The sequence below is a fragment of the Lagenorhynchus albirostris genome, chromosome 12 (assembly GCF_949774975.1).
Source record: "Lagenorhynchus albirostris chromosome 12, mLagAlb1.1, whole genome shotgun sequence".
Taxonomy (NCBI): domain Eukaryota; kingdom Metazoa; phylum Chordata; class Mammalia; order Artiodactyla; family Delphinidae; genus Lagenorhynchus; species Lagenorhynchus albirostris.
Window position 1 is genome coordinate 41,777,285 of NC_083106.1, and position 26,196 is coordinate 41,803,480.

General features: G+C 41.3%; 1 protein-coding gene across 1 annotated transcript in view; it reads right to left on the reverse strand.

Moving 5' to 3' along the window:
* SLC35F1 (solute carrier family 35 member F1) overlaps nucleotides 1–26,196 on the reverse strand; it is a 422,653-nt gene that overhangs the window by 46,776 nt on the left and 349,681 nt on the right. The window contains exon 4 of the mRNA XM_060167349.1: nucleotides 3,122–3,281. Within this exon, the coding sequence (XP_060023332.1) occupies nucleotides 3,122–3,281 (160 nt within the window). The remainder of the gene's footprint in view (nucleotides 1–3,121; nucleotides 3,282–26,196) is intronic.

Genomic DNA, 26,196 nt, shown 5'->3' on the forward strand with positions numbered 1-26,196 from the left:
TATCTTCCCTGAGCCTTGATTTCTTCAGCTGTAACAATGAGAAAATACTTTCTTTGCATAATTAGGAGGATTAAATGAGATGATGTACAGGAATGTGCCTGGCACCAATAAGATTGTCACTTTTAAAAATTATGTTTAATTATCTAATTCTGTGAAAATGTTTTCTCTCTTTTGAAATAAATATAAAATTATGTCTGGTAGTAAAGAAAATGTCATTATGGTTATCTTATATCTTTGATAAGTGAACTATAAGATGCAATAAATGTATTATGGTAGAAAGAAGATACTTTGAAGAGCAAGAAATACATTTTATGATAAGGATCTATTTTAATTGAGTTTTATCTTAATCTTATTATTTTCTTATCTCCCCTTTTATATCTGTAAGTTTTCCAAGGAAAGTAGAAATGTCATGGAGAAATCTCGTTGGTCTTACTAAGTCATTTTTACACCCTCCAACCTCTATCATATTCTCAGGAGCCACTTTATTGCACGCCTTTCCCCCATGCATCAATAAATGCAGAGATGGTCTCTCAGAGGAGACTTATAATGCTGGAGGAAGGTGGCAAAGAGGGAATGCACATATTAGTCCCACCAATTTTCACTGAAAAACTTGGAAAAAGACATCTCCTTTCAGCTGAGCTCAAAGGCATGGGAGCGCCTATAGTGGATGATTCGTTGTTCCTGAGACAAGCATAGAATTGGAATGTAAGTGTTTTTGTGTCTGTCCCACTTTGTAGACCATTCCACAGGCTCCAAGGCAGAGTCTCCACGGCTGATATCAAAAGTGCTTGAGGACAGAATTTTCAAAATCCTAAGCTAAGGAGAACTGTGGACTAAGCAATATAAAAGGGACTAAGTCGGTCATCTTTTCCTGTTACAGTGATGACGATTTAAATCGGGCTGAATGCCTGATTAAAGTTCTGGTGAGTGCCTGAAGGATTTTAGAAAAGTTCCGTCCCTAGCGAATTAATGCAATTGAACCAACTCTACGGTAAGAGTGGTAACAAACGGAACATTTTTGATAGGGATGCACACAAAGATTATATTGTCCTCAAAATCAGTGTGTTATTTTCTTTTTTCAGGACATTTTATAAGATAGCTTAAATTGCTGCCTAATTTAATATTTTTGTAGATGTAAAGCAAGCCCAGTCATTATTTTGTAAAATGAACCCTTGGATCCTAAATCTGGGCTGCTGTCAGAGCATTATGCCGTGTAGTTAGGCACCATCAGATGAGCATGGAAGGTACTCAACAGTGATAAAACTGAATTCTGTTAACACTGGTACTTCATATGTTACAACAGGAAAGATGCTGCGGGCCTTAAACAGATTCACACGGACAGATAAAACACCACTCCAGCTTGTTTCAGCTGCCCTGCACTCTTTTTAAAAATGACCACTTTTGAAAGACTCCCAAATGGACTTACTTTCTTTTTCTTAAATAGTACTAGTACCCCTTTCCTGACATTTCAATTGAAATCAAAAAAACATTTTTTACAGGATTAGTGAATACAACCTAGTGAAATAAATTCAAATTTGTTTAACATTTTGGGTGTAAATATTTAGATTTATAATGACAATTGTCTTCCTTGACTATGGATACAAAATGATGGCCAGGGTGAATGGCTAGAGTTCAGCAAAGCAAAATTTTCATAAATAAGGGTACATGTTGCTTAGTCTGTATTTACACAGTTCAAGCAAAGCTGAGAAAGTGTAATTAAATTATGACTTTATAACAACTGGGCATGTGGTATCAGACAAAAATATTGTCTGATTGGTCCAAAGAGATGATCTATATTGGGATCATGATGGGTATAGAGCAAAAACTAGCCTTTTCATGTAATATATATCAATATCCCATGGAACGACTATTTCATAGAACAGGATTTGGGAAAAGCTGGCATAGGTATTTTTAGTCCATCTGTTGTGGTGGGGACTGATTACGTTGTGTAGGCAGCACATGGAGAGGACAGAGGCTGTCTCTCTTTTGCTGTGTTGTATCTTCAGCTCCCAGCAATGTGGGAGAGGGAAGGAAGCCTGCCCAGGAGGTCAGGAGACTTGGGTTCTAGTCTCAGCTCTGTGACCTTGGGCAGCTCACTTGGCTTCCCTGTGTCTTGGAGTTTCTGTGTGTCAAATACAAAGGAGCCGAACAAGGTCCCTTTCAGTCATAAAGTTCTGTGGTGCAACTTAAAAATATAAATAACTTTCATTTCAGGTATTTCTTATGACCTAGTCTCAAAGAGAAATGCCCCAATTTTAACTTTTTATCTCTAATTCCCCAGAAGAAAAGGCAATTCCAAAACTAAAGAAGAGTGGGTACTTTCTATCCTATTCCTGATGTTAACAAAGAACGTCATTTTTTTCTTGCCCCGAAACCTCTGTAACTCAAGGATTTTTGGTACATTTTAAAGAATTACAATGCTTTAAATGTGGTCCTCTGGAAAGCATTCTGGATTAGGGCTCCTCAGAAGATTCATAGCAATTTGATGAGTAAACCTTGAAGATTTGTAGGTCTACAAGATAATGACCTGTGACTGTTACCTAAAACTTCCCCACAAATACACCAACAAAAAACATGCATGAGGAGAACTGCACTTAGCTCTCCCTCATAAAATTATCGAGAATTCCTAATCCAGGCTCCAAAGTTTAAATATCCACTCTTAAGCCTGTATACCCTCTTCACCCAGTAGTCTGAAAGCTCAGTCTTTCTCTGACGCGGGAGAGAAGGCGTTGGCGGGTGGGGTGTGGGGAAGGTCCCTGTGGCTCGGGAGTGGCCTGACCCACTGACACCGTCTCTAACCAGCTGGTCTGGATCAGGCAGCTTTGACCCCCAACACATCCTCCAAGTGGGTCCTGACTCTCAGCTTTAAACACCATCTGAATGTTTCTGAGTTCCTGTAGAATGGGCATGAAAGCTGTATTTTGCTTCCTTTGTTCACTAAAGAAACATGTATGAACACCTCCTATGTGCCACTGTCCTAGGTGTAGGGGAACAAACACGAGTTAAGACACAGACAGTAGGAAGCCCAGGTTCCTTGTTTCCACCATGAACCGTGAACATTCCACGTCTTGCCTTGGTCTCACCCACAGAGACAAGTAACCCGGTGAACACGGAGACTCACCTGCTCCCTGATGCCTTCCCACAAGCACATCTGCGCCCGCCATGCATCCCATTCCCAGGATGCAGACGATGATGCCGAGGAAATGCACAGCCTTGTACCGGATCAGCAGGAAGAACCAGGAGAGCAAAATCACAACCGGGATCACAAAACAGTCCAGGAGCTACAGGGAGGGAAGGAGGGAAGCAACAATAGGGAGTTCAGAGGGAAACTTTCCATATAATGGAAACTGTCAGAAAAATAAGTTTGCTCTGTAGAAAGGGCATTTCCCCTGGATCTGTGTTTTTGGGTCAACCCAGAATTGATGCAATTAACGACTCTGAAACAAATGCACATGAACTTTACTTAAACATCCCCCAGCTGTGAAGAGAAGGGGAGAAGGCGAATCAATAAGACAGGCTGGTGGTGAAGCTTCTCCTGCCCCTGTGGTGTCAGGGCAGCTTGGCATCCACCTTCCTCAGCACCCTGGCCGACTCCACAGGGACACTCAGATGTGGGGAGAATAGACGGAGCCATTTTAGATGGTCCCAGCACTCTGGGAGTAGATCTGGGAATGGGAGGTGAGGGGGCAGAGGTCTTCTAATAGTTTATAAATTATTAGAATCTAGGCAAAAGTTGCACTTAATTTCTCCCAGAACTTTCTCCCCCCTACCAATAAAAGTTACTTTAATCTCTCTTTGAAATTTCACTCTTTATAGGAAAAAAACTGGTCTAAATGTAAATGCAAATATTAATCTCAAAAGTTTACAAATACTTTAAAAATACTGTATAAAAAAAGTTAAAAAAAAAGGAGGGAGAAAAAAGAATGAACAGAGTATTTAAAAAATCTTTGACTTCATTTCCTATATATTTTGTGCAAATAGTGAGATTCCACCTGAAATGGAAGCCCCAAGAGATGGTGGAAAGTTTGTCCCGGTCATGCAGCGAGACAACATAATGAAATGGGAAGACCTTGTGTGAGGAGCCAGGAGATCTGAATGTGAGTACTAGATCCTTACTTAGAGCAGTGTGACCTTGGGCAACCCACAAACTCAGGAAGCCTCAATTTCCTGTTAGTATAATGAAGATAATAATTCCTACTGACTTTTTCTAAAGATCATTGTGAAGCTCGAAGATAACACATGTGGAAGCATTTTGTAAATTACGAGGACCTCAAGGCCAGTCTAGACCCTGCTTCCAAACACATGCTCTGGACTCCACAGAACTGGTTGTTTCTACCACACCTAGGTAAGATGCAGTGACTTGTGGTTACTCCATGTGAAGCAGCGTCTCCACTAGACACACGGGTGGCCCCCAGGACTCCAGACTCCATGTACCAAATGAGAAACTGGTGATCTGGTCCTACTGCACAGTACAGCCCCTCTGCTAGAATCCTAAACAGGTGGCCCTACCAGCCAGTAGCCAGATGCAGGGCAGTGATCCCTAACACTCCTTCACTCTTACTGTCTATATCCTATGGGTCACTAAATCCTGCCAGTTCACCTTCTAAACACTTCTTAAATCTACTCACGCCACTTCCGCCACCTAGACAGAACTGGCATCATCTCCTACCTGGAGCAAGCCCTTCCTTCCTGCCTCGGGTCTTCATGCATCCCCCTCCTTCTGGAATGCTCCATCTAATTCTTGAAGTCCTGCCTCCTTCAGGCTCGCACCTATATTCTGCCTCCTTAAGAAAGCCTCTAGGGTCCCTAGGCTAGGTCAGGTCCTCTTCGATGATTTCCTTGTATCCTATACCTCTCCTTTATAGTGTCAATTATAATAATTCTCAATTAATATGGAATTATTGGCATAATGTCTGACTTCCCACTTGTCTGGAGTTCCATGAGAGCAGGACTATATTCCCAGCACCTAGAGTCCTGCTGGGCTTATGAGAAGTATCCAAGAATAGTTATTGAACAAATACATACAAGGATTTTTAATAATCAGTAACAGCAAAATAGAGTCACCAACATTCACTAAAGGCTGAAAAATGTTTGTATATTTGCAAAGCGTCCTGACCATCAGAATGGCTTTTGGTACTGTAAACAGCACTTAGGATCCTCACCATCCCAAAAGCTGTTGGTGACCTGGACAGACCCTCATGCTTCTCCGTGCCTCGGTCTTCCCTTTTGCAGAATGGAGCAAGCAATCAGAAGAGTAAGCTGTCCCCGAGGTTACTGGGAAATGATAACGCTGATAACACCGTTAACCCTAACACGGTGATGGGCTGGGGGCTAAGCCCACGTGTCACCGTGCTCCGGGAGGGGCTGAGCTCGGGGGTGACAGCTGGTAGGACTGCACTACAGCATATGTTCACTCACTGCACAGTTAATTAGCAAGTTAATGATCCTACTTGATGTGGTAAAACGCTCTAAAGCAGGTTTTACAGCTGGCCTCAAATGCCATTTAAGTATATTAGGAAATTGGTGTTTGCCAGTGAAAACTCTTCACTGGGCATAAGACAGTTGGTGTTTTGCTTTAAAAATTAGAAATGATTGAATCAACAGTTAGAATATTTACCTACATGCTCCACAATTGGGATTTCATTATCTGGCTGGAAGCCCTCGGTCAGTGAAGCTGAAGGCCTCTATGCCTGAATTACTGAAGGCAAACCAGGCCTTCATCCAATCTTTGAGGAGGGCTCAAGTGAGCTTTTGTGGTTCTCAGTGTCATTAGAAACCCCAGCACTTGATGAGTCCTGGGATCTGTTCTCTTAATAGATTGAGCTGAAAAATCCTTATTTGTGAGTGCCAGTTGGCCCTTTGGGTAGGGAGGGCTTTTAGAAAGAAAAGAAGGAGAAAGAAGGCTACGGTACAAACCAGGGTTTCTGGGACATTTCAGCTGGGAAGCGTGGCACCCAGCATACAGTAGGGAATCAACGATGGGTGACTAAATGAATCAAAGAATGGAGGGGCGCTTGGTATCACTGACTGTCAGAAGGGAAATTAGAGGTAATCTAGGCTGCTTCCGGCATTTGGTCTGGGATGATTCTTCATTTTGCAGGACTGCCCCAGGCTCTCTGCAGGGCACGTAGCACCACTGGGCCCTGACCACTAAAAAAAAAAAATGCTCCTACACATTTACAAGTGCCCCTCTGGGGCAGTATCTCCCCAATTTAGAATCACAGAGCCCTTTATTTAAAAACTGAGGATTCAGAAGTTTCAAGAGGTGAAGTGATGTGCTCCCCAACAGTTTGATGTCACTCAAACTGTTGCTATCAGCCACAGTCCTGTCCTGAATTTTTTTTTTTTTTTTTTGCGGTACGCGGGCCTCTCCCGTTGTGGAGCCCAGGCTCCGGACGCGCAGGCTCAGCGGCCATGGCTCACGGGCCCAGCCGCTCCGCGGCATGCGGTATCCTTCCGCACCAGGGCACGAACCCGTGTCCCCTGCATTGGCAGGCAGACTCTCAACCACTGCTCCACCAGGGAAGCCCCCTGATTTTTTAAAAATCATATTTTAATGAAGGTCAGTAACAGGAATTGCTACAGGTGAAGGTCTCACCACGATTTTTGTAATGAGAGACAAAAAAACTCAAAAAACAAAAAACATTTGGGAGTTGCTGTTAGTAAACAGGCTATTATTTTTTAGTGATTTTTGGCCCCAGCTTTTCCCCTGCAGTCATATAGTATAAAACATACTGACAAAATAATTTTCCAATAATTTTCTGGTAGCTTAACCCCTTAGCAAAGAGGCTGTTAGAGTAATAAAAGAGAGCAGCATTATAATAGATGCCCACGACTGGGGCTGTGAAAACAGAAAATGAACTGAAAAACCTTCGGGTTCTGTCATTAACTTTTAAGATATATTTACCTTTCTTTGCATACATTTCTATATCCAAAAGGAAATTATAAAATATCAATACCCAAAAACTAAACAAATGAATATTATTTCATAATCATCTTATACTCTGAAAAATCTCCAAGAACATGAAGAACATCAGTAAGTAAAGTTCATTACATCTTAGATTTACCTGGCATCATTCCCCTCTAAAGATATAAGCTAATTTTAGTCTTCTATATCATTCATCCTTAAGTAACACCTGCCAGTGAGGTCTACGACCCCAGGTTATCTGATGTGATTGATGGAGGTCCTGAGGCACACCGTGCTCAAAGACTGGGGGCAAAGCCTCTGAAGTCATCATGATAACACCAGGATAATGACCTGAACTTGGTAGTTTTAAATATTTCCTCAGGATAGATTCTTGGCCTGAAATTACAGAGTTAAACTCTTGAGGCATATTGCCATTTTTTCCAGGAAGTTAGTGGCTCTTTACTGGTCCACCATTAGCGGGCAAATACGAACTAAGATGAGAGAATTGCTTTGCAAATTAAAAATAGGTATTTCAGGTAAGGAACCTTCCAAGACAGTGGAGGAGTAAGATGTGGAGATCAACCTCCTCCCCATAAATACATCAGAAATACATGTGCCACATATATACAATGGAATATTACTCAGCCATAAAAAGAAACGAAATTGAGCTATTTGTAATGAGGTGGATAGACCTAGAGTCTGTCATACAGAGTGAAGTAAGTCAGAAAGAGAAAGACAAATACCGTATGCTAACACATATATATGGAACTTAAGAAAAATAAAAATGTCATGAAGAACCTAGGGGTAAGACAGGAATAAAGACACAAACCTACTAGAGAATGGACTTGAGGATATGGGGAGGGGGAAGGGTAAGCTGTGACAAAGTGAGAGAGAGGCATGGACATGCATACACTACCAAATGTAAGGTAGATAGCTAGTGGGAAGTAGCTGCATAGCACAGGGAGATAAGCTCCGTGCTTTGTGACCGCCTGGAGGGGTGGGATAAGGAGGGTGGGAGCGAGGGAGATGCAAGACGGAAGAGATATGGGAACATATGTATATGCATAACTGATTCACTTTGTTATAAAGCAGAAACTAACACACCATTGTAAAGCAATTATACTCCAATAAAGATGTTAAAAAAAAAAATCTACATTTGGAACAACTCCTACAGAACACCTACTGAACGCTGGCAAAAGACCTCAGACTTCCCAAAAGGCAAGAAACTCCCCACGTACCTGGGTAGGGCAAAAGAAAAAAGAAAAAACACAGACAAAAGAATAGGGACGGGACCTGCACCAGTGGGAGGGAGCTGTGAAGGAGGAAAGGTTTCCACACACTAGGAAGCCCCTTCACTGGCAGAGACGGGCGGGGGGGTGGCAGGGAGGAAGCTTCAGAGCCACGGAGGACAGCGCAGCAACAGGGGTGCGGAGGGCAAAGCAGAGAGATTCCTGCACAGAGGATCGGTGCCGACCAGCACTCACCAGCCTGAGAGGCTTGTCTGCTCACCCGCCGGGGCGAGCGGGTCTGGGAGCTGAGGCTTGGGCTTCGCAGGTCTGATGCCAGGGAGAGGACTGGGGTTGGCTGCGTGAACACAGCCTGAAGGGGACTAGTGCACCACAGCTAGCCGGGAGGGAGTCCGGGAAAAAGTCTTGAACTGCCTAAGAGGCAAGAGACCATTGTTATGGGGTGCATGAGGGGAGGGAATTCAGAGCACTGCCTAAATGAGCTCCAGAGACGGGCGTGAGTCATGGCTATCCGTGCGGACACCAGAAACAGGCATGAGACGCTAAGGCTGCTGCTGCCGCCACCAAGAAGCCTGTGTGCAAGCACAGGACACTGTCCACACCTCCCCCCCCAGGAGGCTGTGCAGCCCGCCACTGCCAGGATCCTGTGATCCAGGAACAACTTCCCTGGGAGAACACATGGCGCGCCTCAGGCTGTTGCATGTCATGCTGGCCTCTGCCACCGCAGGCTCGCCCCGCACTCCGTACCCCTCCCTCCCACTGGCCTGAGTGACGCAGAGCCCCCTAATCAGCCGCTGCTTTAACTCCGTCCTGTCTGGGCGAAGAACAGACGCCAGAGGGCGACCTACACGCAGAGGCGGGGCCAAATCCAAAGCTGAACCCCGGGAGCTGTGTGAACACAGAAGAGAAAGGGAAATCTCTCCCACCAGCCTCAGGAGCAGCGGATTAAATCTCCACAATGAACTTGATGTACCCTGCATCTGAGGAATACCTGAATGGACAATGAATCATCCCAAAATTGAGGAAGTAGATTTTGGGGGCAATTGTAGACTTGTGGTTGTCTGTGACTGACTAGTCTCTGATTTATATGTTTATCTTAGTTTAGTTTTCAGCGCTTGTTATCATTGGTGGATTGGTTTATTGGTTTGATTGCTCTCTTCTTTTCTTTTATTAGTTTTTCGAAAAATAATATATTAAATTTTTTTAAAAATTTAATAACTTTATTTATTTTTCATTCTTTCTTTTCTCCCTTTTCTTCTGAGCTGTGTGGCTGACAGGGTCCTGGTGCTCCGGCTGGGTGTCAGGCCTGTGCCTCTGAGGTGGGAGAGCCAAGTTCAGGACATTGGACCACCAGAGACCTCTTGGCCCCACATAATATCAATTGGCGAGAGCTCTCCCAGAGACCTCCGTCTCAACACTAAGACCCAACTCCACTAAATGACCAGCAAGCTCCAGTGCTGGACACCCCATGACAAACAGCTAGCAAGACAGGAAAACAAACCCACCCTTTAGCAGAGAGGCTGCCTAAAATCATACTAAGTTCACAGAGACCCCAAAACACACCACCAGACACAGTCCTGCACACCAGAAAGACAACATCCAGCTCCATCCACCAGAACACAGGCACCGTCCCCTCCACCAGGAAGCCTACAAAACCCATTGAACCAACCTTACCCACTGGGGGTAACACCCAAAACAATGGGAACTACAGCCTGTGAAAAGGAGACCCCAAACACAGTAAGGTAAGCAAAATGAGAAGACAGAGAAATACCCAGCAGATGAAGGAGCAAGGTAAAAATCCACCAGACCAAACAAATGAAGAGGAAATAGGCAGTTCACCTGAAAAAGAATTCAGAGTAATGATAGTAAAGATGATCCAAAATCTTGGAAATAGAATGGAGAAAATATAAGTAACATTTAACAAGGACCTAGAAGAACTAAACAGCAAACCAACAATGATGAACAACACAATAAATGAAATTAAAAATTCTCTAGAGCAGAATAATGAAAAAAGAATGAAAAGAATTGAACACAGTCTCAGAGACCTCTGGGACAACATTAAACGCACCAACATTCAAATTATAGGGATCCCAGAAGACGAATAGAAAAAGAAAGGGTCTGAGAAAATATTTGAAGAGATTACAGTCGAAAACTTCCCTAATATGGGAAAGGAAATAGTCAATCAAGTCCACGAAGCACAGAAAGTACCAAACAGGAAAAATCCAAGGAGAAACAGGCCAAGACACATATTAATCAAACTATCAAAAATTAAATACAAAGAAAACATATTAAAAGCAGCAAGGGAAAAACAACAAATAACATACAAGGGAATTCCCATAAGGTTAACAGCTGATCTTTCAGCAGAAACTCTGGAAGGCAGTACAGAGTAGCAGAACATATTTAAAGTGATGAAAGGGAAAAATCTACAACCAAGATTACTCTACTCAGCAAGGATCTCATTCAGATTTGATGGAGAAATTAAAACCTTTACTGACAAGCAAAAGCTAAGAGAATTCAGCTCCACCAAACCAGCTTTACAACAAATGCTAAAGGAACTTCTCTAGGCAGGAAACACAAGAGAAGGAAAAGACCTACAATAACATACCCAAATCAATTAAGAAAATGATAATAGGAACATACATAATGATAATTACCTTAAATGTAAATGGATTAAATGCTCCAACCAAAAGACATAGACTGGCTGAATGGATACAAAAACAAGATCTGTATATATGCTGTCTACAAGACACCCACTTCAGATCTAGGGACACCTACAGACTGAAAGTGAGGGGATAGAAAAAGATATTCCATGCAAATGGAAATCAAAAGAAAGCTGGAGTAGCAATTCTCGTATCAGACAAGATAGACTTTAAGATAAAGAGTATTGCAAGAGACAAAGAAGAACACTATAATGATCAAGGGTTCAATCCAAGAAGAAGATATAACAATTGTAAATATTTATGCACCCAACATAGGAACACCTCAATACATAAGGCAAATGCTAACAGCCATAAAAGGGAAAATCAACAGTAACACAATAATAGTAGGGGACTTTAACACCTCACTTTCACCAATGAACAGATCAACCACAATGCAAATAAATAAGGAAACACAAGCTTTAAATGACACATTAAACAAGATAGACTTAACTGATATTTATAGGACATTCCATCCAAAAACAACAGAATACACATTCTTCTCAAGTGCTCATGGAATATTCTCCAGGATAGATCATATCTTGGGTTACATAATCAAGCCTTGGTAAATTTAAGAAAATTGAAATCGTATCAGGTATCTTTTCTGACCACAACACTATGAGACTAGATATCAATTACAGGAAAAAAAACTGTAAAAAATACTAACACATGGAGGCTAAACACTACATTACGAACTAACCAAGAGATCGCTGAAGAAATCAAAGAGGAAATCAAAAAATACCTAGAAACTAATGACAACGAAAACATGATGGCCCAATACCTATGGGATGCAGCAAAAGCAGTTCTAAGAGGGAAGTTTACAGCAATACAATCCTACCTCAAGAAACAAGAAAATTCTCAAATAAACAACCTAACCTTAAACCTAAAGCAATTAGAGAAAGAAGAACCAAAAACCCCCAAAATTAGCAGAAGGAAAGAAATCATAAAGATCAGATCAGAAATAAATGAAAAAGAAGAGGGAAATGATAGCAAAGATCAATAAAACTAAAAGCTGGTTCTTTGAGAAGATAAGCAAAATTGATCAACCACTAGCCAGACTCATCAAGAAAAAAAGGGAGAAGACTCGAAACAACAGAATTAGAAATGAAAAAGGAGAAGTAACAACTGACACTCAGAAATACAAAGGATCATGAGAGATTATTACAAGCAACTATATGCCAATAAAATGGACACTCTGGAAGAAATGGAAAAATTCTTAGAAAAGCAAAACCTTCCAAGACTGAACAAGGAAAATAGAAAATATAAACAGACTAATCATAAGCATTGAAATTGAAACTGTGATTAAAAATCTTCCAAAAAACAAAAGCCCAGGACCAGATGGATTCACAGATGAATTCTATCAAACATTTAGAGAAGAGCTAACACCTATCCTTCTCAAACTCTTCCAAAATATAGCAGAGGGAGGAACATTCCCAAACTCATTCTACGAGGCCACCAACACCTTGATACCAAAACCAGACAAAGATGTCACAAAAAAAGAAAACTATAGGCCAATATCACTGATGAACATAGATGCAAAAATCCTCAACAAAATACTAGCAAACAGAATCCAGCACCACATTAAAAGGATCATACACCATAATCAAGTGGGGTTTATCCCAGGAATGCAAGGATTCTTCAATATCGCAAATCAATCAATGTGATACACCATATTAACAAATTAAAGGAGAAAAACCATATGATCAACTCAATAGCTGCAGAAAAATCTTTCAAGAGAATTCAACACCCATTTATGATAAAAACCCTCCAGAAAGTAGGCACAGAGGGAACTTACCTCAACATAATAAAGGCCATATATGACAAACCCACAGCCAACATCATTCTCAATGGTGGAAAACTGAAACCATTTCCACTAAGATCAGGAAGAAGATAAAGTTGCCCACTCTCACCACTATTATTCAATATAGTTTTGGAGGTTTTAGCCACAGCAATCAGAGAAGAAAAAGAAATAAAAGGAATCCAAATCACAAAAGGAGAAGTAAAACTGTCACTGTTTGCAGATGACATGATACTATACATAGAGAATCCTAAAGATGCTATCAGAAAACTACTAGAGCTAATCACTGAATTTGGTAAAGTAGCAGGATACAAAATTAATGCACAGAAATCTCTGGAATTCCTATACACTAATGATGAAAAATCTGAAAGGGAAATTAAGGAAACACTCCCATTTACCACTGCAGCAAAAAAAATAAAATACCTAGGAATAAACCTGCCTACGGAGACAAAAGACCTGTATGCAGAAAACTATAAGCCACTGATGAAAGAAATTAAAGATGATACAAACAGATGGAGAGATATACCATATTCTTGGATTGGAAGACTCAACATTGTGAAAATGATTATACTACCCAAAGCAATCTATAGATTCAACGCAATACCTATCAAACTACCACTGACATTTTTCACAGAACTAGAACTAAAAATTTCACAATTTTTATGGAAACACAAAAGATCCCGAAACGTTTCCAGTACTCCAGAAGGCTCCCTCATGTCACCCACTATACAATATCCCCCTGCCTCCCCCCCCCAAAAGATCCCGAATAGCCAAAGCAATCTTGAGAAAGAAAATGGAGCTGGAGGAATCAGGCTCCCTGACTTCAGACTATACTACAAAGCTATGGTAATCAAGGCAGTATGGTACTGGCACAAAAACAGAAATACAGATCAATGGAATAGGATAGAAAGCCCAGAGACAAACCCACACACATATGGTCACCTTATCTTTGACAAAGAAGGCAAGAATATACAATGGAGAAAAGACAGCCTCTTCAATAAGTGGTACTGTGAAAACTGGAGAGCTACATGTAAAAGAATGAAATCAGAACACTCCCTAATACCATACATAAAAATAAATTCAATATGAATTAAAGACCTAAATGTAAGGCCAGACATTATAAAACTCTTAGGGAAACATAGGCAGAACACTCTATGACATCAATCACAGCAAGATCCTTTTTGACCCACCCCCAGAGAAATAGAAATAAAAACAAAAATAAACAAATGTGACCTAATGAAACAAAGCTTTAGCACAGCAAAGGAAACCATAAACAAGACCAAAAGACAACCCTCAGAATGGGAGAAAATATTTGCAAATGAAGCAACTGACAAAGGATTAATCTGCAAAATTTACAAACAGCTCATGCAGCTCAATATCAGAAAAACAAACAACCCAATCCAAAAATGGGCAGAAGACGTAAACAGACATTTCTCCAAAGAAGATATACAGTTTGCCAACAAATACATGAAAGAATGCTCAACATCACTAATCATTAGAGAAATGCAAATCAAAACTACAATGAGATATCACCTCACACTGGTCAGAATGGCCATCATCAAAAAATCTATAACAATAAATGCTGGAGAGGATGTGGAGAAAAGGGAACCCTCTTGCACGGTTGGTGGGAATGTAAATTGATACAGCCACTATGGAGAACAGTATGGAGGTTCCTTAAAAAACTAAAAATTGAATTACCATATGACCCAGCAGTCCCACTCCTGGGCATATACCATGAGAAAACCATAATTCAAAAAGAGTCATGTACCACCATGTTCATTGCAGCACTATTTACAATAGCCAGGACATGGAAGCAACCTAAGTGTCCATCGACAGATGAATGGATAAAGAAGATATGGCACATATATACAATGAAATATTACTCAGCCATTAAAAGAAATGAAATTGAGTTATTTGTAGTGAGGTGGAGGTACTTGGTATCTGTCATACACTGTGAAGTAAGTCAGAAAGAGAAAAACAAATACCGTAAGCAAGCACATATATATGCAATCTAAAAAAAAAGGGAAAAAATGTTCTGAAGAACCTAGGGGTAGGACAGGAATACAGACGCAGACGTAGAGAATGGACTTGAGGACATGCGGAGGGGGAAGTGTAAGCTGGGATGAAGTGAGAGAGTGGCATGGACATATACACACTACCAAATGTAAAATAGATAGCTAGTGGGAAGCAGCTGCATAGCACAGGGAGATCAGCTCGGTGCTTTGTGACCACCTAGAGGGGTGGGATAGGGAGTGTGGGAGGGAGGGAGACGCAAGAGGGAGGGGATATGGGGATATATGTATATGTATAGCTGATTCACTTTGTTATACAGCAGCAACTAACACAACAATGTAAAGCAGTTATACTCCAATAAAGATGTTAAAAAAATTAAAATTAAAAGAAATAGAAATAACAATAGGTATTTCAGGAAATGTCCATGGTATTCCCATTTTGTACTTATAGACTTAAAAACCCAACATGTCTTATCCTTTATCTTCAAATTATGACCCTTAAATACCTTCAGAAAAGCTGAAAATAGCATTATGTTTTCACTCTGATAAAATGTCTAGATTTAGAGGCTGTCCTTTGGGTCTAAATTGCTACATGTACTGTTTCCTTCTTTAATGTTGGATGCTTGTGGTTACGTCTCCTCTCCTCTGGATTCTATCTGGCAGAAAATAATAGCTTGAGCCATTTGGAATGGCCATTTTTGTAGGTCAATTATGACAATTTCAATGTTGACAATTTCACATAGTTCACCTAACAGACCCAGGGAACCAAATGGAGATCCGACCCCCACTGTATTAACTTTAGACTTGGATTCCAGAAGCAGTGTTGCCTCCTATCTAGACTTGGATTCCAGAAGCAGTGTTGCCTCCTAACTCCCACTCTAATTTTAACTTAGCCTAAACTTTCTTAGGCAGATATACTGGGGTAAATGGTCCTCAAACCTTGGATCCTGTCTCAGGGATCCTTCCAGCAAGGAACAGTTCTTACCAGTCCATAAGGCAGAGAGAAATGAAACACTCTGAACACATCTTGTTTCCTCCTTTTCGTTTATTTTTAAGGCGTAACAACCCCACTGAGTGGTAAAGTCCCCTACTGGATACTTAATTAGATATTTCCCCTTTGGGTTGGAGCAAGAAGGAATGGAGAGAGAGGAAGAGTTTTCTTCCACTCTCCCAGTGTCAGAAGGGAATGGATGTCTCCCCTGCCCTGGGTGGTATCATGGGGAGAACAGAAAAGTCCCTTGACATTCCTTCCCTACCATAACTGGTTTGGATGACACGTATCTTCACGTGAAGGTTCATTTCTTCATTGAGAATCTACCTATCATAGTATTAGGCATAAATATCTCCGGAAGGAGAAAATCAGAATTTATAAAAATAAAATGTTAATAATGGTTATCTTTGAACGGGTTCACTGAGTCTTCACAACCCCACTCCCCAAATTCTCTGTGGTTTCCAAATTTCCTCTCTTGAGCATATACTACTTTCAAAATATATAAAACAACACCTGTTATGAGAGTGTAAAAAATCTGCAAGAGTCAGATCAGTCTTTCTCTAGGGAAGCGAACAGTTTGTAAAAAAAAAAGTAAAACACAACAAAAAACCTGCTACCCAACTGCTTCCATTCCAGGAGAGCATAATGAGGAGGTGACCTCATCCCTCTTTCTAATTCTCTGCCCAAAAGAGACTCCTCCGCCAGCCTTCAGCTCCTCATTAACGCTCCCCTCCGGCTATTCACAGGGCTCCGCTCCCCTCACGCAGCTCAGCTGTCAGAGGCTAAACCTGAGGCAACTGGTAGGTGATTCCAGGAAAGAGAACATTTCCCCCTCCATCCTTCCTCTGCTTCTAATTGGCAATTCTCCCGTGTTTCTAAAAGTGATATATATTACAAATTCATCTCCCGTGAGTAAAACTGAATCGTTAACAGGGAAGGATCTTAAAAAAGACAAACTTCACTAACACAGAGACAACAAAAGTCCTCTTTTAGCTGACAGTCCATATAATTTAGGAAAGGTACCTTCACATGCAATCATGAACCATTTAATGGAGTGGCCTCGACAAGCAGCCATCCCAGAGGCATTTGAAAACCCAACCAGGAGTATAATTTCAGGAGCAGTGTCTTTCACTTGGAACAGACTTTTCTGGTAGACACCCTGACCCCCTCCACCCCTCCAGATTTTTTCTTCTCAGGGCTACTGTATTCATAACACCTAGACCCCCACTAACCCCATATCTTAGGACTTAATGTGTAGGTTTTACTTTCTTAAAATGTTCATATTGGATGAAGCCATGTTTCCATCATGTTGCCCAGGAGATCCGAACTACTAAAATGTGTCATTATGATGACTATATGACAGCCATTTTCCAGAAAATGTCCTATGTTCAGAATTTAGAAAAAGATTTTCACCAGACAATCTTTCTTGTTTCTACTGATAAGGATTTAAATGTGTGAATTTTATATGTTCCCTCGTGCCAGTTCATCAGAACTTCCTAGTTGTTAAAGTATCTTCTCTTACTTTTTTGGCTTCAACTCTTAAAGACAGAAAGAAAGAAACAAAGACACCACCATGCACTAAAAATCTGGGACAAGCACCTAGAAATCTAGGTGACCGCCGGAAGATACAGGTAATTAGGAACACACACACTCTCTAGCTCTGCTGCAGGGAAATCTGCTTTGGGTGAGAGCAGAGCTGTCCCAGGGGACAAATCCCTACTGGGTGAGCATCAGTGGAGCTCTAATCACATTTAAAAACAAGCTCTGATTGTCAGCAAACTAGACTCAAAAAGTAGAAAGCAAGGAATTAACATTTACTGAGTGTCTACCATACACCAGGTGCAATGCCTGGTTCTTATTTTTCCCATTTTACAGATGAGTGCTAAAGATAACAGGGAATTTACTTGAAGTCACATAGTAGAGTCAGAGCCAGGATGTGGTCCCAGGCCTGCCATCCTCCTCACATAAGGTGAGCTTAAGCAGTCAAGGTCCAGGTGCAGTAGAAAGTGTAAGAATCCAGTTATAATAACAGTGGTCTAGGCAGGGTCAGCCTTAACTCAATCTAGCGGGATCGTGCACTCTCTTTTACATTGAGAGCACTCTTAGAGAGAGGCAGACTCTGAGAGAATTGAAAAAATAATTACTGGTTGTCTGCATTTTTCATATGAAAGAAGGTGAAAGGTAGAAAAAAAGTGTGTGAGAATTACAATTGTTTCTTTTTAGTGATGGGTCTCTGATACTGTGTAGCTATCTTGAATGCTTTTGGAGAAGTACTTGCCTTAAGTCATCCCAAGCACTACGAACTTGTATTTCTTATTTATAGAATTCATGAACATAATAAGAACATTAACAATAACATTAAAGAAAGTACATGTTTCAAAGCACATATTGAAGGAAATGAACATTTTCTGATAAAATATTAATTTTACATTAATTTTGCATTACTTGTGATTCCTCCCAACATTAAAACTGCAAGGAGAAACAATTTCAAAAGCTAGAGGAAAACATCATGTACCTTTTGGGGTCTATCTCTAGGTCTAATTCAACTATCCAGGTTTTATTAAAAAAGGTAAAGTCGGATTTTCATCACCTTATACTTGTTTATTTCTTCAGTCGCAGATGTTTACTGAATGCCTACTGCATGCTCAGCATTGCTACAGGCGCTGAGCATGACCCAAACACTCTACATCTAGGTTCAAGTGGACAGTTGTCAATGAACACACGTCTTTCCTCCAGTTCACAGCCAGTGTCTTCTCCTAAGGACTTGCCTGGCACTGAAGGAGATTCTGCCCTCTGTTCTTTGGGACCCTCTCCTCCTGCTCCCCGAGGGACCTTGCTCCAGCAGCCATCCTGTGTCCCTCCCGGATCTTCACCCCTCCCTCTTTGCTGGCTGTTTTCCTTCATCATGTAGACACGCCCTGATCTCACCCTTGATGCCCAATTGCTCTGTAGCTATTTATCTTTCCCTCTTCACAGCCAGGCTTCCTGAAAAATTCATCTACAGTCTGCTTCTCGTATCTTGGCCCCATTCACCCCTCAAGCTGCATTGATACTGACAGCTCCCTTTGCCATGATGACCAACGCTACATTGCACGGCCACTTTTGACTAAAGCTTTCTGCAGCATTTGGCATGATTAACCACTGTGTCCTTACATTCCCTTTCTTGTCTGTCTCTTTTTCCTCATACCTCTCTGGCACTCCCTTCTGTCTTTTCATGGGCTCATTTTGTTCTTTCTGTCCCTCACAGTTGGTGTGTTTGAGGTTCAGTCCTTAGCTCTCCCATTTCCACACTCGACATATGCACCCTTTGGTTCTCACCCAACTCTTACTTCCTTTCCTGCCAAACTTCTTGGGAAGAGTTGCATTCAGCCCCGCTCTCCATCTCTTCAACATCTGTTCACCCCTCAACTCAGTGCAATCTGGGTTCTGTTCTCCAAACACCATCAAAATCGCTCAAAAACACATCCCACTTCTGAACCGAGCAGAGCCACTGCAGTCCTTTCCTTAGCACAGCATCTGACATTCTCTCCTCCCATTGGCTCTTTCCTGCCAGGCCTGCCTCAGCCCCGCATTTCATCTCTCATGCCTCCTTCACAGACTGCTTTCTGGGTTCCTGGTCTGAGGGCCCCTAGATCTACTCTCATCTCCCAAACGCTGCGCTCTCAGGACTCTGCCACAGTGTCTCTTCTCAACTCTCCTCATTTACTCTGGAAGATTTCACCTACTGTTCTGGCTTGAAAAGTCATCTCTGTACTGGTGACTCCCAAATCTGCATCTCCAATCTGGATTCAGCTCTACACTCCAGAGCCACGCAGATCAGCCCCCTTCTGATCTGGCGTGGAGGTACCAAAAATGTCTACAGTTCAGCGTGGATCAATGTCCGCAGTTGCGCTCCCTCATGAAATTCTTCCCTCAGTGAATGGGACCACTAGTAACTTAGTTGCTCATGTCTGAACCCTGTGTGTCTGGCATCTAGGGGTCACTCCTTCTCTCTTGAAACAATTTCTTGACTTGCTTCCAGATTCTCCTCTTACCACATTGGCCCCTTCTCAGCCTACTTTCCTCCATTTATACTCTCCACTGGTGATTTCATTTGACCATGACTTTCAGCACCTTCTATAGGAAATGACTTCAGATTCACAATTCTAATCCCACCACTCTCCTGAACCAGAGACATATACCCAGGCGCCTTGACTGAGCTCTGCCTGGATGGCTCACAGGAAGCTTAGACCTACACAGCCAGACAGAACGCTTGATTTTCTGCTTCACATCTGCTCTTCCCCAGTTCTCCTCATCTCACCACATGACACAATCCAGCGGCTAAGGCCAATAACTAAGGAATCATTCTCGACTCTTCTTTTTCTCTCAAACTTCCTCAACCACCCCCATTCAAACACTCAGAAAATCCTGTTGGTTTCATCCTATAAATGTACCCAACCACCCCTAAACACCTCCACAGTTGGCACTTGGCTTCAAGTCCCCATCACCCTTTTTTTTCTTTTGGCCACACCATGTGACATGTGGGATCTTAGTTCCCCAACCAGGGATGGAACCCATGCCTCCTGCAGTGGAAGCTCGGAGTCCTAACCACTGGACCACCAGGGAAGTCCCCCCATCAGCTTTCAGCTGTGGCCTCCTGACTGTCTAAGCATGTCCACTCTTCCTCCTATGTAATCAATCCTCCATGAGCGGCCATAGCCACAGGGATCTCAAAATACAAACTAGGTCGCATCAATCCCCTGCTCTGAACATTCTAATGATTTTCCTCAGAACAAAGTCAAACTCCTTTCCTTGACTTACATAGTCTTCTAGCATCTGGCCCCTCCCTCCTTCTCAATGTCATCTCTAACTACTAGTGACTGCATTCACTTTTTCCATTTCTTAAACATGCATGCTCAGGGCTGTCCCCCTTGCACTGTTCCCTTTGCTTAGAACTCTCTTCCCCATATCTTTGCATCTCTCACTCCCTTGTGCCCTAGTGGGAGAGACAGAGAACAAAAACCAAGTGTCACTTGGAAGGGAGGCTTCATGAGGGCAAGAGCGCTATCTTCTTCATGCTATATGTCTAACACCATGGAAAAGTATATAAAATATAGGCTCAATAAACATTTGCAGAGCACGTGAGTGACTAAAACACAGATTGATCCTTCTTCTTCACTCGTCCATCAAATAAGTCACCAAGTCCTGTCTGTCTAGCCCCCTAAATATCTTTAGAATCTCTTCACTTGCCCCATCCTGTCTGTCCCGTCTTCATTAGATCACGTGACTCTTTCTAAACTGCAAATCTCATCATGGCATTCCTACACTAGCGACTCTCAGGATTAAACCCAAATTCACTAACGCGGCTTATAAGTCCCTTGGTGATCTGTCACCAGCTACCCCTTCATTCTCTTCTTTGACCATGTCCTTCTTCAAACTCCATGCTGAAGCATTTTTAGTTCCTTAATGTGCTATGGTCTTTCTTGGCTTTCTTTATGCATGCTGTTCCCCTGCCTGGAGTTCTCATGTCCATCTCTCCTTAGCCCACTCAGTCTTATCTTTCAGAGCTCAGTTTTGGACAATACTTCCTCCAGGAAGCCCTCTCTGATTTCCTAAGTAGGGATTAGGTGCCCTCCTCAGGGTCTCCCACTGGTCTCTGTATTATCGAACTGTACTTACCATGCTAAAACACAATACCTTCCATAAGGAGAGGACCTTTCCTCTCTTGCACTCAGTGTTACCTCCTGCCACTGGGATGGTGCTTGGTACACACCAGGGACCCTTAAGTATCTTGTTAATTCCTTCCAAAATATTTATGGGGCATCTACCAGATGCCAGCTACTATCCTAGGAAATAAAAAATCTAGGTAATAAAAAAAATTCCCCCCTTATGGGGGTTTGTAATCATGTGTAAGAAGAGACAGACAACGAATATATATAGTATGCCAAAGATAATAAGGACTATGTAGAAAAGGAAATCAGAGGAGAGGGTAGGGAGTGTTGACTGGGGTAGGAGATTGTGATTTTAAACTGAGTGGTCAGGGAAGAACTCACTGACACCTGAGCAAAGTCCAGAGGTGCTTATCTCACTTGAGACAGCAAATGTTGAATGAATGAATAAGTTGAATGAATAATTTTGAGTTCTCTGAGCCATTTGGGGGAGATTTGTTGTCTCTGAGGTAACTGGTACTGTCTAAAGCTGCGATTTGAGATGATTTCAGTCAAGAGGAGCTGAAGCTGAGTGTCCTGTGCAGTTGCTAGTTCCTGTCATCATTCTCTGGCTCAGATGGTGTCACAACTCCTAATCTGATCACGGAGCCTCTAACTTGATGGCCCCAGAAAATGCACAGGCACACTCTGTCTCCCGGTACAAGGGCTTTTGAATTGGAAATGGCCCCAACCCAGAAGATACAAACAAGAGGGAGGACATAAAGAAGAGGGACAAAAATAACTCCTGCTTTTTTCTCATATGTTGGTTTTTTTTTAATGAACTCTCATTATCTGAGTCTTAAAATGTCTCACAGCTTTAAGACTGTACTCTTCAGTCTGAAAGCAGCTCACATGCTTTTATTGACTAATGATTTACAAACAAACACATCTCTTCAAATGCACTGCCAAGGGAAGCAGGCTATGCATGCTTTTTCTTTAAGTGCAAGGTCACCCTCTCACTTTAACCATTTATTACAGGTAAATTTTGTACACTGATTGAGTCAAAATGAGCACTTCTCTAAAAGCAACCAGTCACAGCATGGGAATGCTTTCACGTGCATCTATCCATGGCAGACAGCACCAAAGTGCTCTTCCAAGGAGCCCATCTAGTTGGCATTGAGAGGATCCTTTTCTCAAAGAATGAAAACACCAACACAGCTGGGAAAAAGAAACCTGCTCTGGCATCCAAGCTTCTGGTTCTTTTGGGAGAAAGCCCTCCAAAGGTCAGTACCTTCAAATCCGCTTGGGAGTGGGAGTGGGGGGGGGGGAGAATTAAATATTGTCTCCAACTGTATTTGTTTCTTATTGTTGCTGGAACAAATGACCACAAACTTAGTGGCTTAAAACAATACAAATTCATTATCTTACAGTTTTGGAGGTCAAAAATCTTAAAATGAAGGTAATGCCTGCCCTGTGTTCCCTCTGGAGGGAAGGGAAGAATTCCTCTCCTTGCCTTTATTTGGCTTCTAGGAGCTGCCTGCAATCTGTGGTTTCTGGCTCCTTCCTCCACCTCTGACCCTTACCGTGCTTTTCAAAGGAATTTTGTGATTACACTGGGGCACCCAGATAACCTGTAATAATCACATCAATTCAATTTCATAATTTAATCACATCTGTAGAGTCCCTTTTGCCTTAAAACAATATGACAGAAGCAGAAGAACGGATAAGTGACCTGGAAGATAAAATAGTGGAAATAACTACTGCAGAGGAGAATAAAGAAAAAAGAATGAAGAGAACTGAGGACAGTCTCAGAGACCTCTGGGACAACATTACATGCACCAACATTCGAATTATAGGGGTTCCAGAAGAAGAAGAGAAAAAGTAAGGGACTGAGAAAATATTTGAAGAGATTATAGTTGAAAACTTCCCTAATATGGGAAAGAAAATAGGTAATCAAGTCCAGGAAGCACACAGAGTCCCATATAGGATAAATCCAAGGAGAAACAGGCAAAGACACATATTAATCAAACTATCAAAAATTAAATACAAAGAACAAATATTAAAAGCAGCAAGGGGATTTCCCTGGTGGCGCAGTGGTTGAGAGTCCACCTGCCGATGCAGGGGACATGGGATCGTGCCCCGGTCAGGGAAGATCCCACATGCTGTGGAGTGGCTGGGCCCGTGAGCCATGGCTGCTGAGCCTGTGCATCCGGAGCCTGTGCTCCACAACAGGAGAGGCCAAAACAGTGAGAGGCCCGTGTACCACAAAAAAAAAAAAAAAAAAAGCAGCAAGGGAAAAACAACAAGTAACACATAAGGGATTCCCCATAAGGTTAACAGCTGATCTTTCAGCAGAAACTCTGCAAGCCAAAAGGGAGTGGCAGGATATATTTGAAGTGATAAAGGAGAAAAACCTACAACCAAGATTATTCTACCCAGCAAGGATCTCACTCAGATGTGACAGAGAAATTAAAAGTTTTACAGACAAGCATAAGCTAAGAGAATTCAGCACCACCAAAACAACTTTACAACAAATGCTAAAGGAACTTTTCTAGGCAGGAAACACAAGAGAAGGAAAAGACCTACAATAACAAACCCAAAACAATTACGAAAATAGTAATAGGAACATACATAATGATAATTACCTTAAATGTAAATGGATTAAATGCTCCAACCAAAAGACATAGACTGGCTGAAGGGATACAAAAACAAGACCTGTATATACACTGTCTACAAGAGACCCACTTCAGACCTAGGGACACATACAGACTGAAAGGGAGAGTATGGAAAAAGATATTCCATGCAAATGGAAACCAAAAGAAAGCTGGAGTAGCAATTCTCATATCAGACAAAAGACACATTAAAACAAAGACCATTACCAGAGACAAAGAAGGACACTACATAGTGCTCAAGGGATCAATCCAGGAAGAAGATATAACAGTTGTAAATATTTATGCACCCAACATAGGAGCACCTCAATACATAAGGCAAATACTAACAGCCATAAAAGGGGAAATCGACAGTAACACAATCATAGTAGGGGACTTTAAACACCCCACTTTCACCAATGGACAGATAATCCAAAAGGAAAATAAATAAGGAAACACAAGCTTTAAAAGATACATTAAACAAGATGGACTTAATTGATATTTATAGGACATACCATCCAAAAACAACAGAAAACACATTCTTCTCAAGTGCTCATGGAACATTCTCCAGGATAGATCATATATTGGGTCACAAATCAAGCCTTGGTAAATTTAAGAAAACTGAAATCGTATAAAGTATCTTTTCCGTTATCTTCCACAACGCTATGAGACTAGATATCAATTACAGGAAAAAATCTGTAAGAAATACAAACACATGGAGGCTAAACAACACACTACTTAATAACCAAGAGATCACTGAATAAATCAAAGAGGAAATCAAGAAATACCTAGAGACAAATGACAATGAAAACACATTGACCCAAAACGTATGGGATGCAGCAAAAACAGTTCTAAGAGGGAAGTTTATAGCTATACAAGCCTACCTTAAGAAACATCTCAAATAAAAAACCTAACCTTACACCTAAAGCAATTAGAAAGAAAAACAAAAAAAAACCTCAGTTAGCAGAAGGAAAGAAATCATAAAGATCAGATCAGAAATAAATGAAAAAGAAATGAAGGAAATGATAGCAAAGATCAATAAAACTAAAAGCTGGTTCTTTGAGAAGATAAACAAAATTGATAAAACATTAGCCAGACTCATCAAGAAAAAAAGGGAAAAGACTCAAATCAACAGAATTAGAAATGAAAAGGAGAAGTAACAACTGACACTGCAGAAATACAAAGGATCATGAGAGATTACTACAAGCAACTCTATGCCAATAAAATGGACAATCTGGAAGAAATGGACAAATTTTTAGAAATGCACAACCTCTTGAGACTGAACCAGGAAGAAAGAGAAAATATAAACAGACCAATCACAAGCACTGAAATTGAAACTGTGATTAAAAATCTTCCAGAAAACAAAAGCCCAGGACCAGATGGCTTCACAGGTGAATTCTATCAAACATTTAGAGAACAGCTAACACCTATCGTTCTCAAACTCTTCCAAAATACAGCAGAGGGAGGAACACTCCCAAGCTCATTCTACAAGGCCACCATCACCTTGATACCAAAACCAGACAAAGATGTCACGAAGAAAGAAAACTACAGGCCAATATCACTGATGAACATAGATGCAAAAATCCTCAACAAAATACTAGCAAAAACAATCAAACAGCACATTAAAAGGATCATACATTATGACCAAGTGGGGTTTATCCCAGGAATGCAAAGATTCTTCAATATACGCAAATAAATCAATGTGATACACTATATTAACAAATTAAAGGAGAAAAACCATATGATCATCTCAATAGATGCAGAGAAAGCTTTCAACAAAATTCAACACCCATTTATAATAAAAACCATCCAGAAAGTAGGCACAGAGCAAACTTTCCTCAATATAGTAAAGGCCATATATGACAAACCCACAGCCAACATCGTCCTCAATGGTGAAAAACTGAAACCATTTCCACTAAGATCAGGAAGACAAGGTTGCCCACTCTCACCACTATTATTCAACATAGTTTTGGAAGTTTTAGCCACAGCAATCAGAGAAGAAAAAGATATAAAAGGAATCCAAATTGGAAAAGAAGAAGTAAAGCTGTCACTGTTTGCAGATGACATGGTACTATACATAGAGAATCCTAAAGATGCTACCAGAAAACTACTAGAGCTAATCAATGAATATGGTGAAGTAGCAGGATACAAAATTAATGCACAGAAATCTTGCATTCCTATACACTAATGATGAAAAATCTGAAAGTGAAATTAAGAAAACACTCCCATTTACCACTGCAACAAAAAGAATAAAATATCTAGGAATAAAC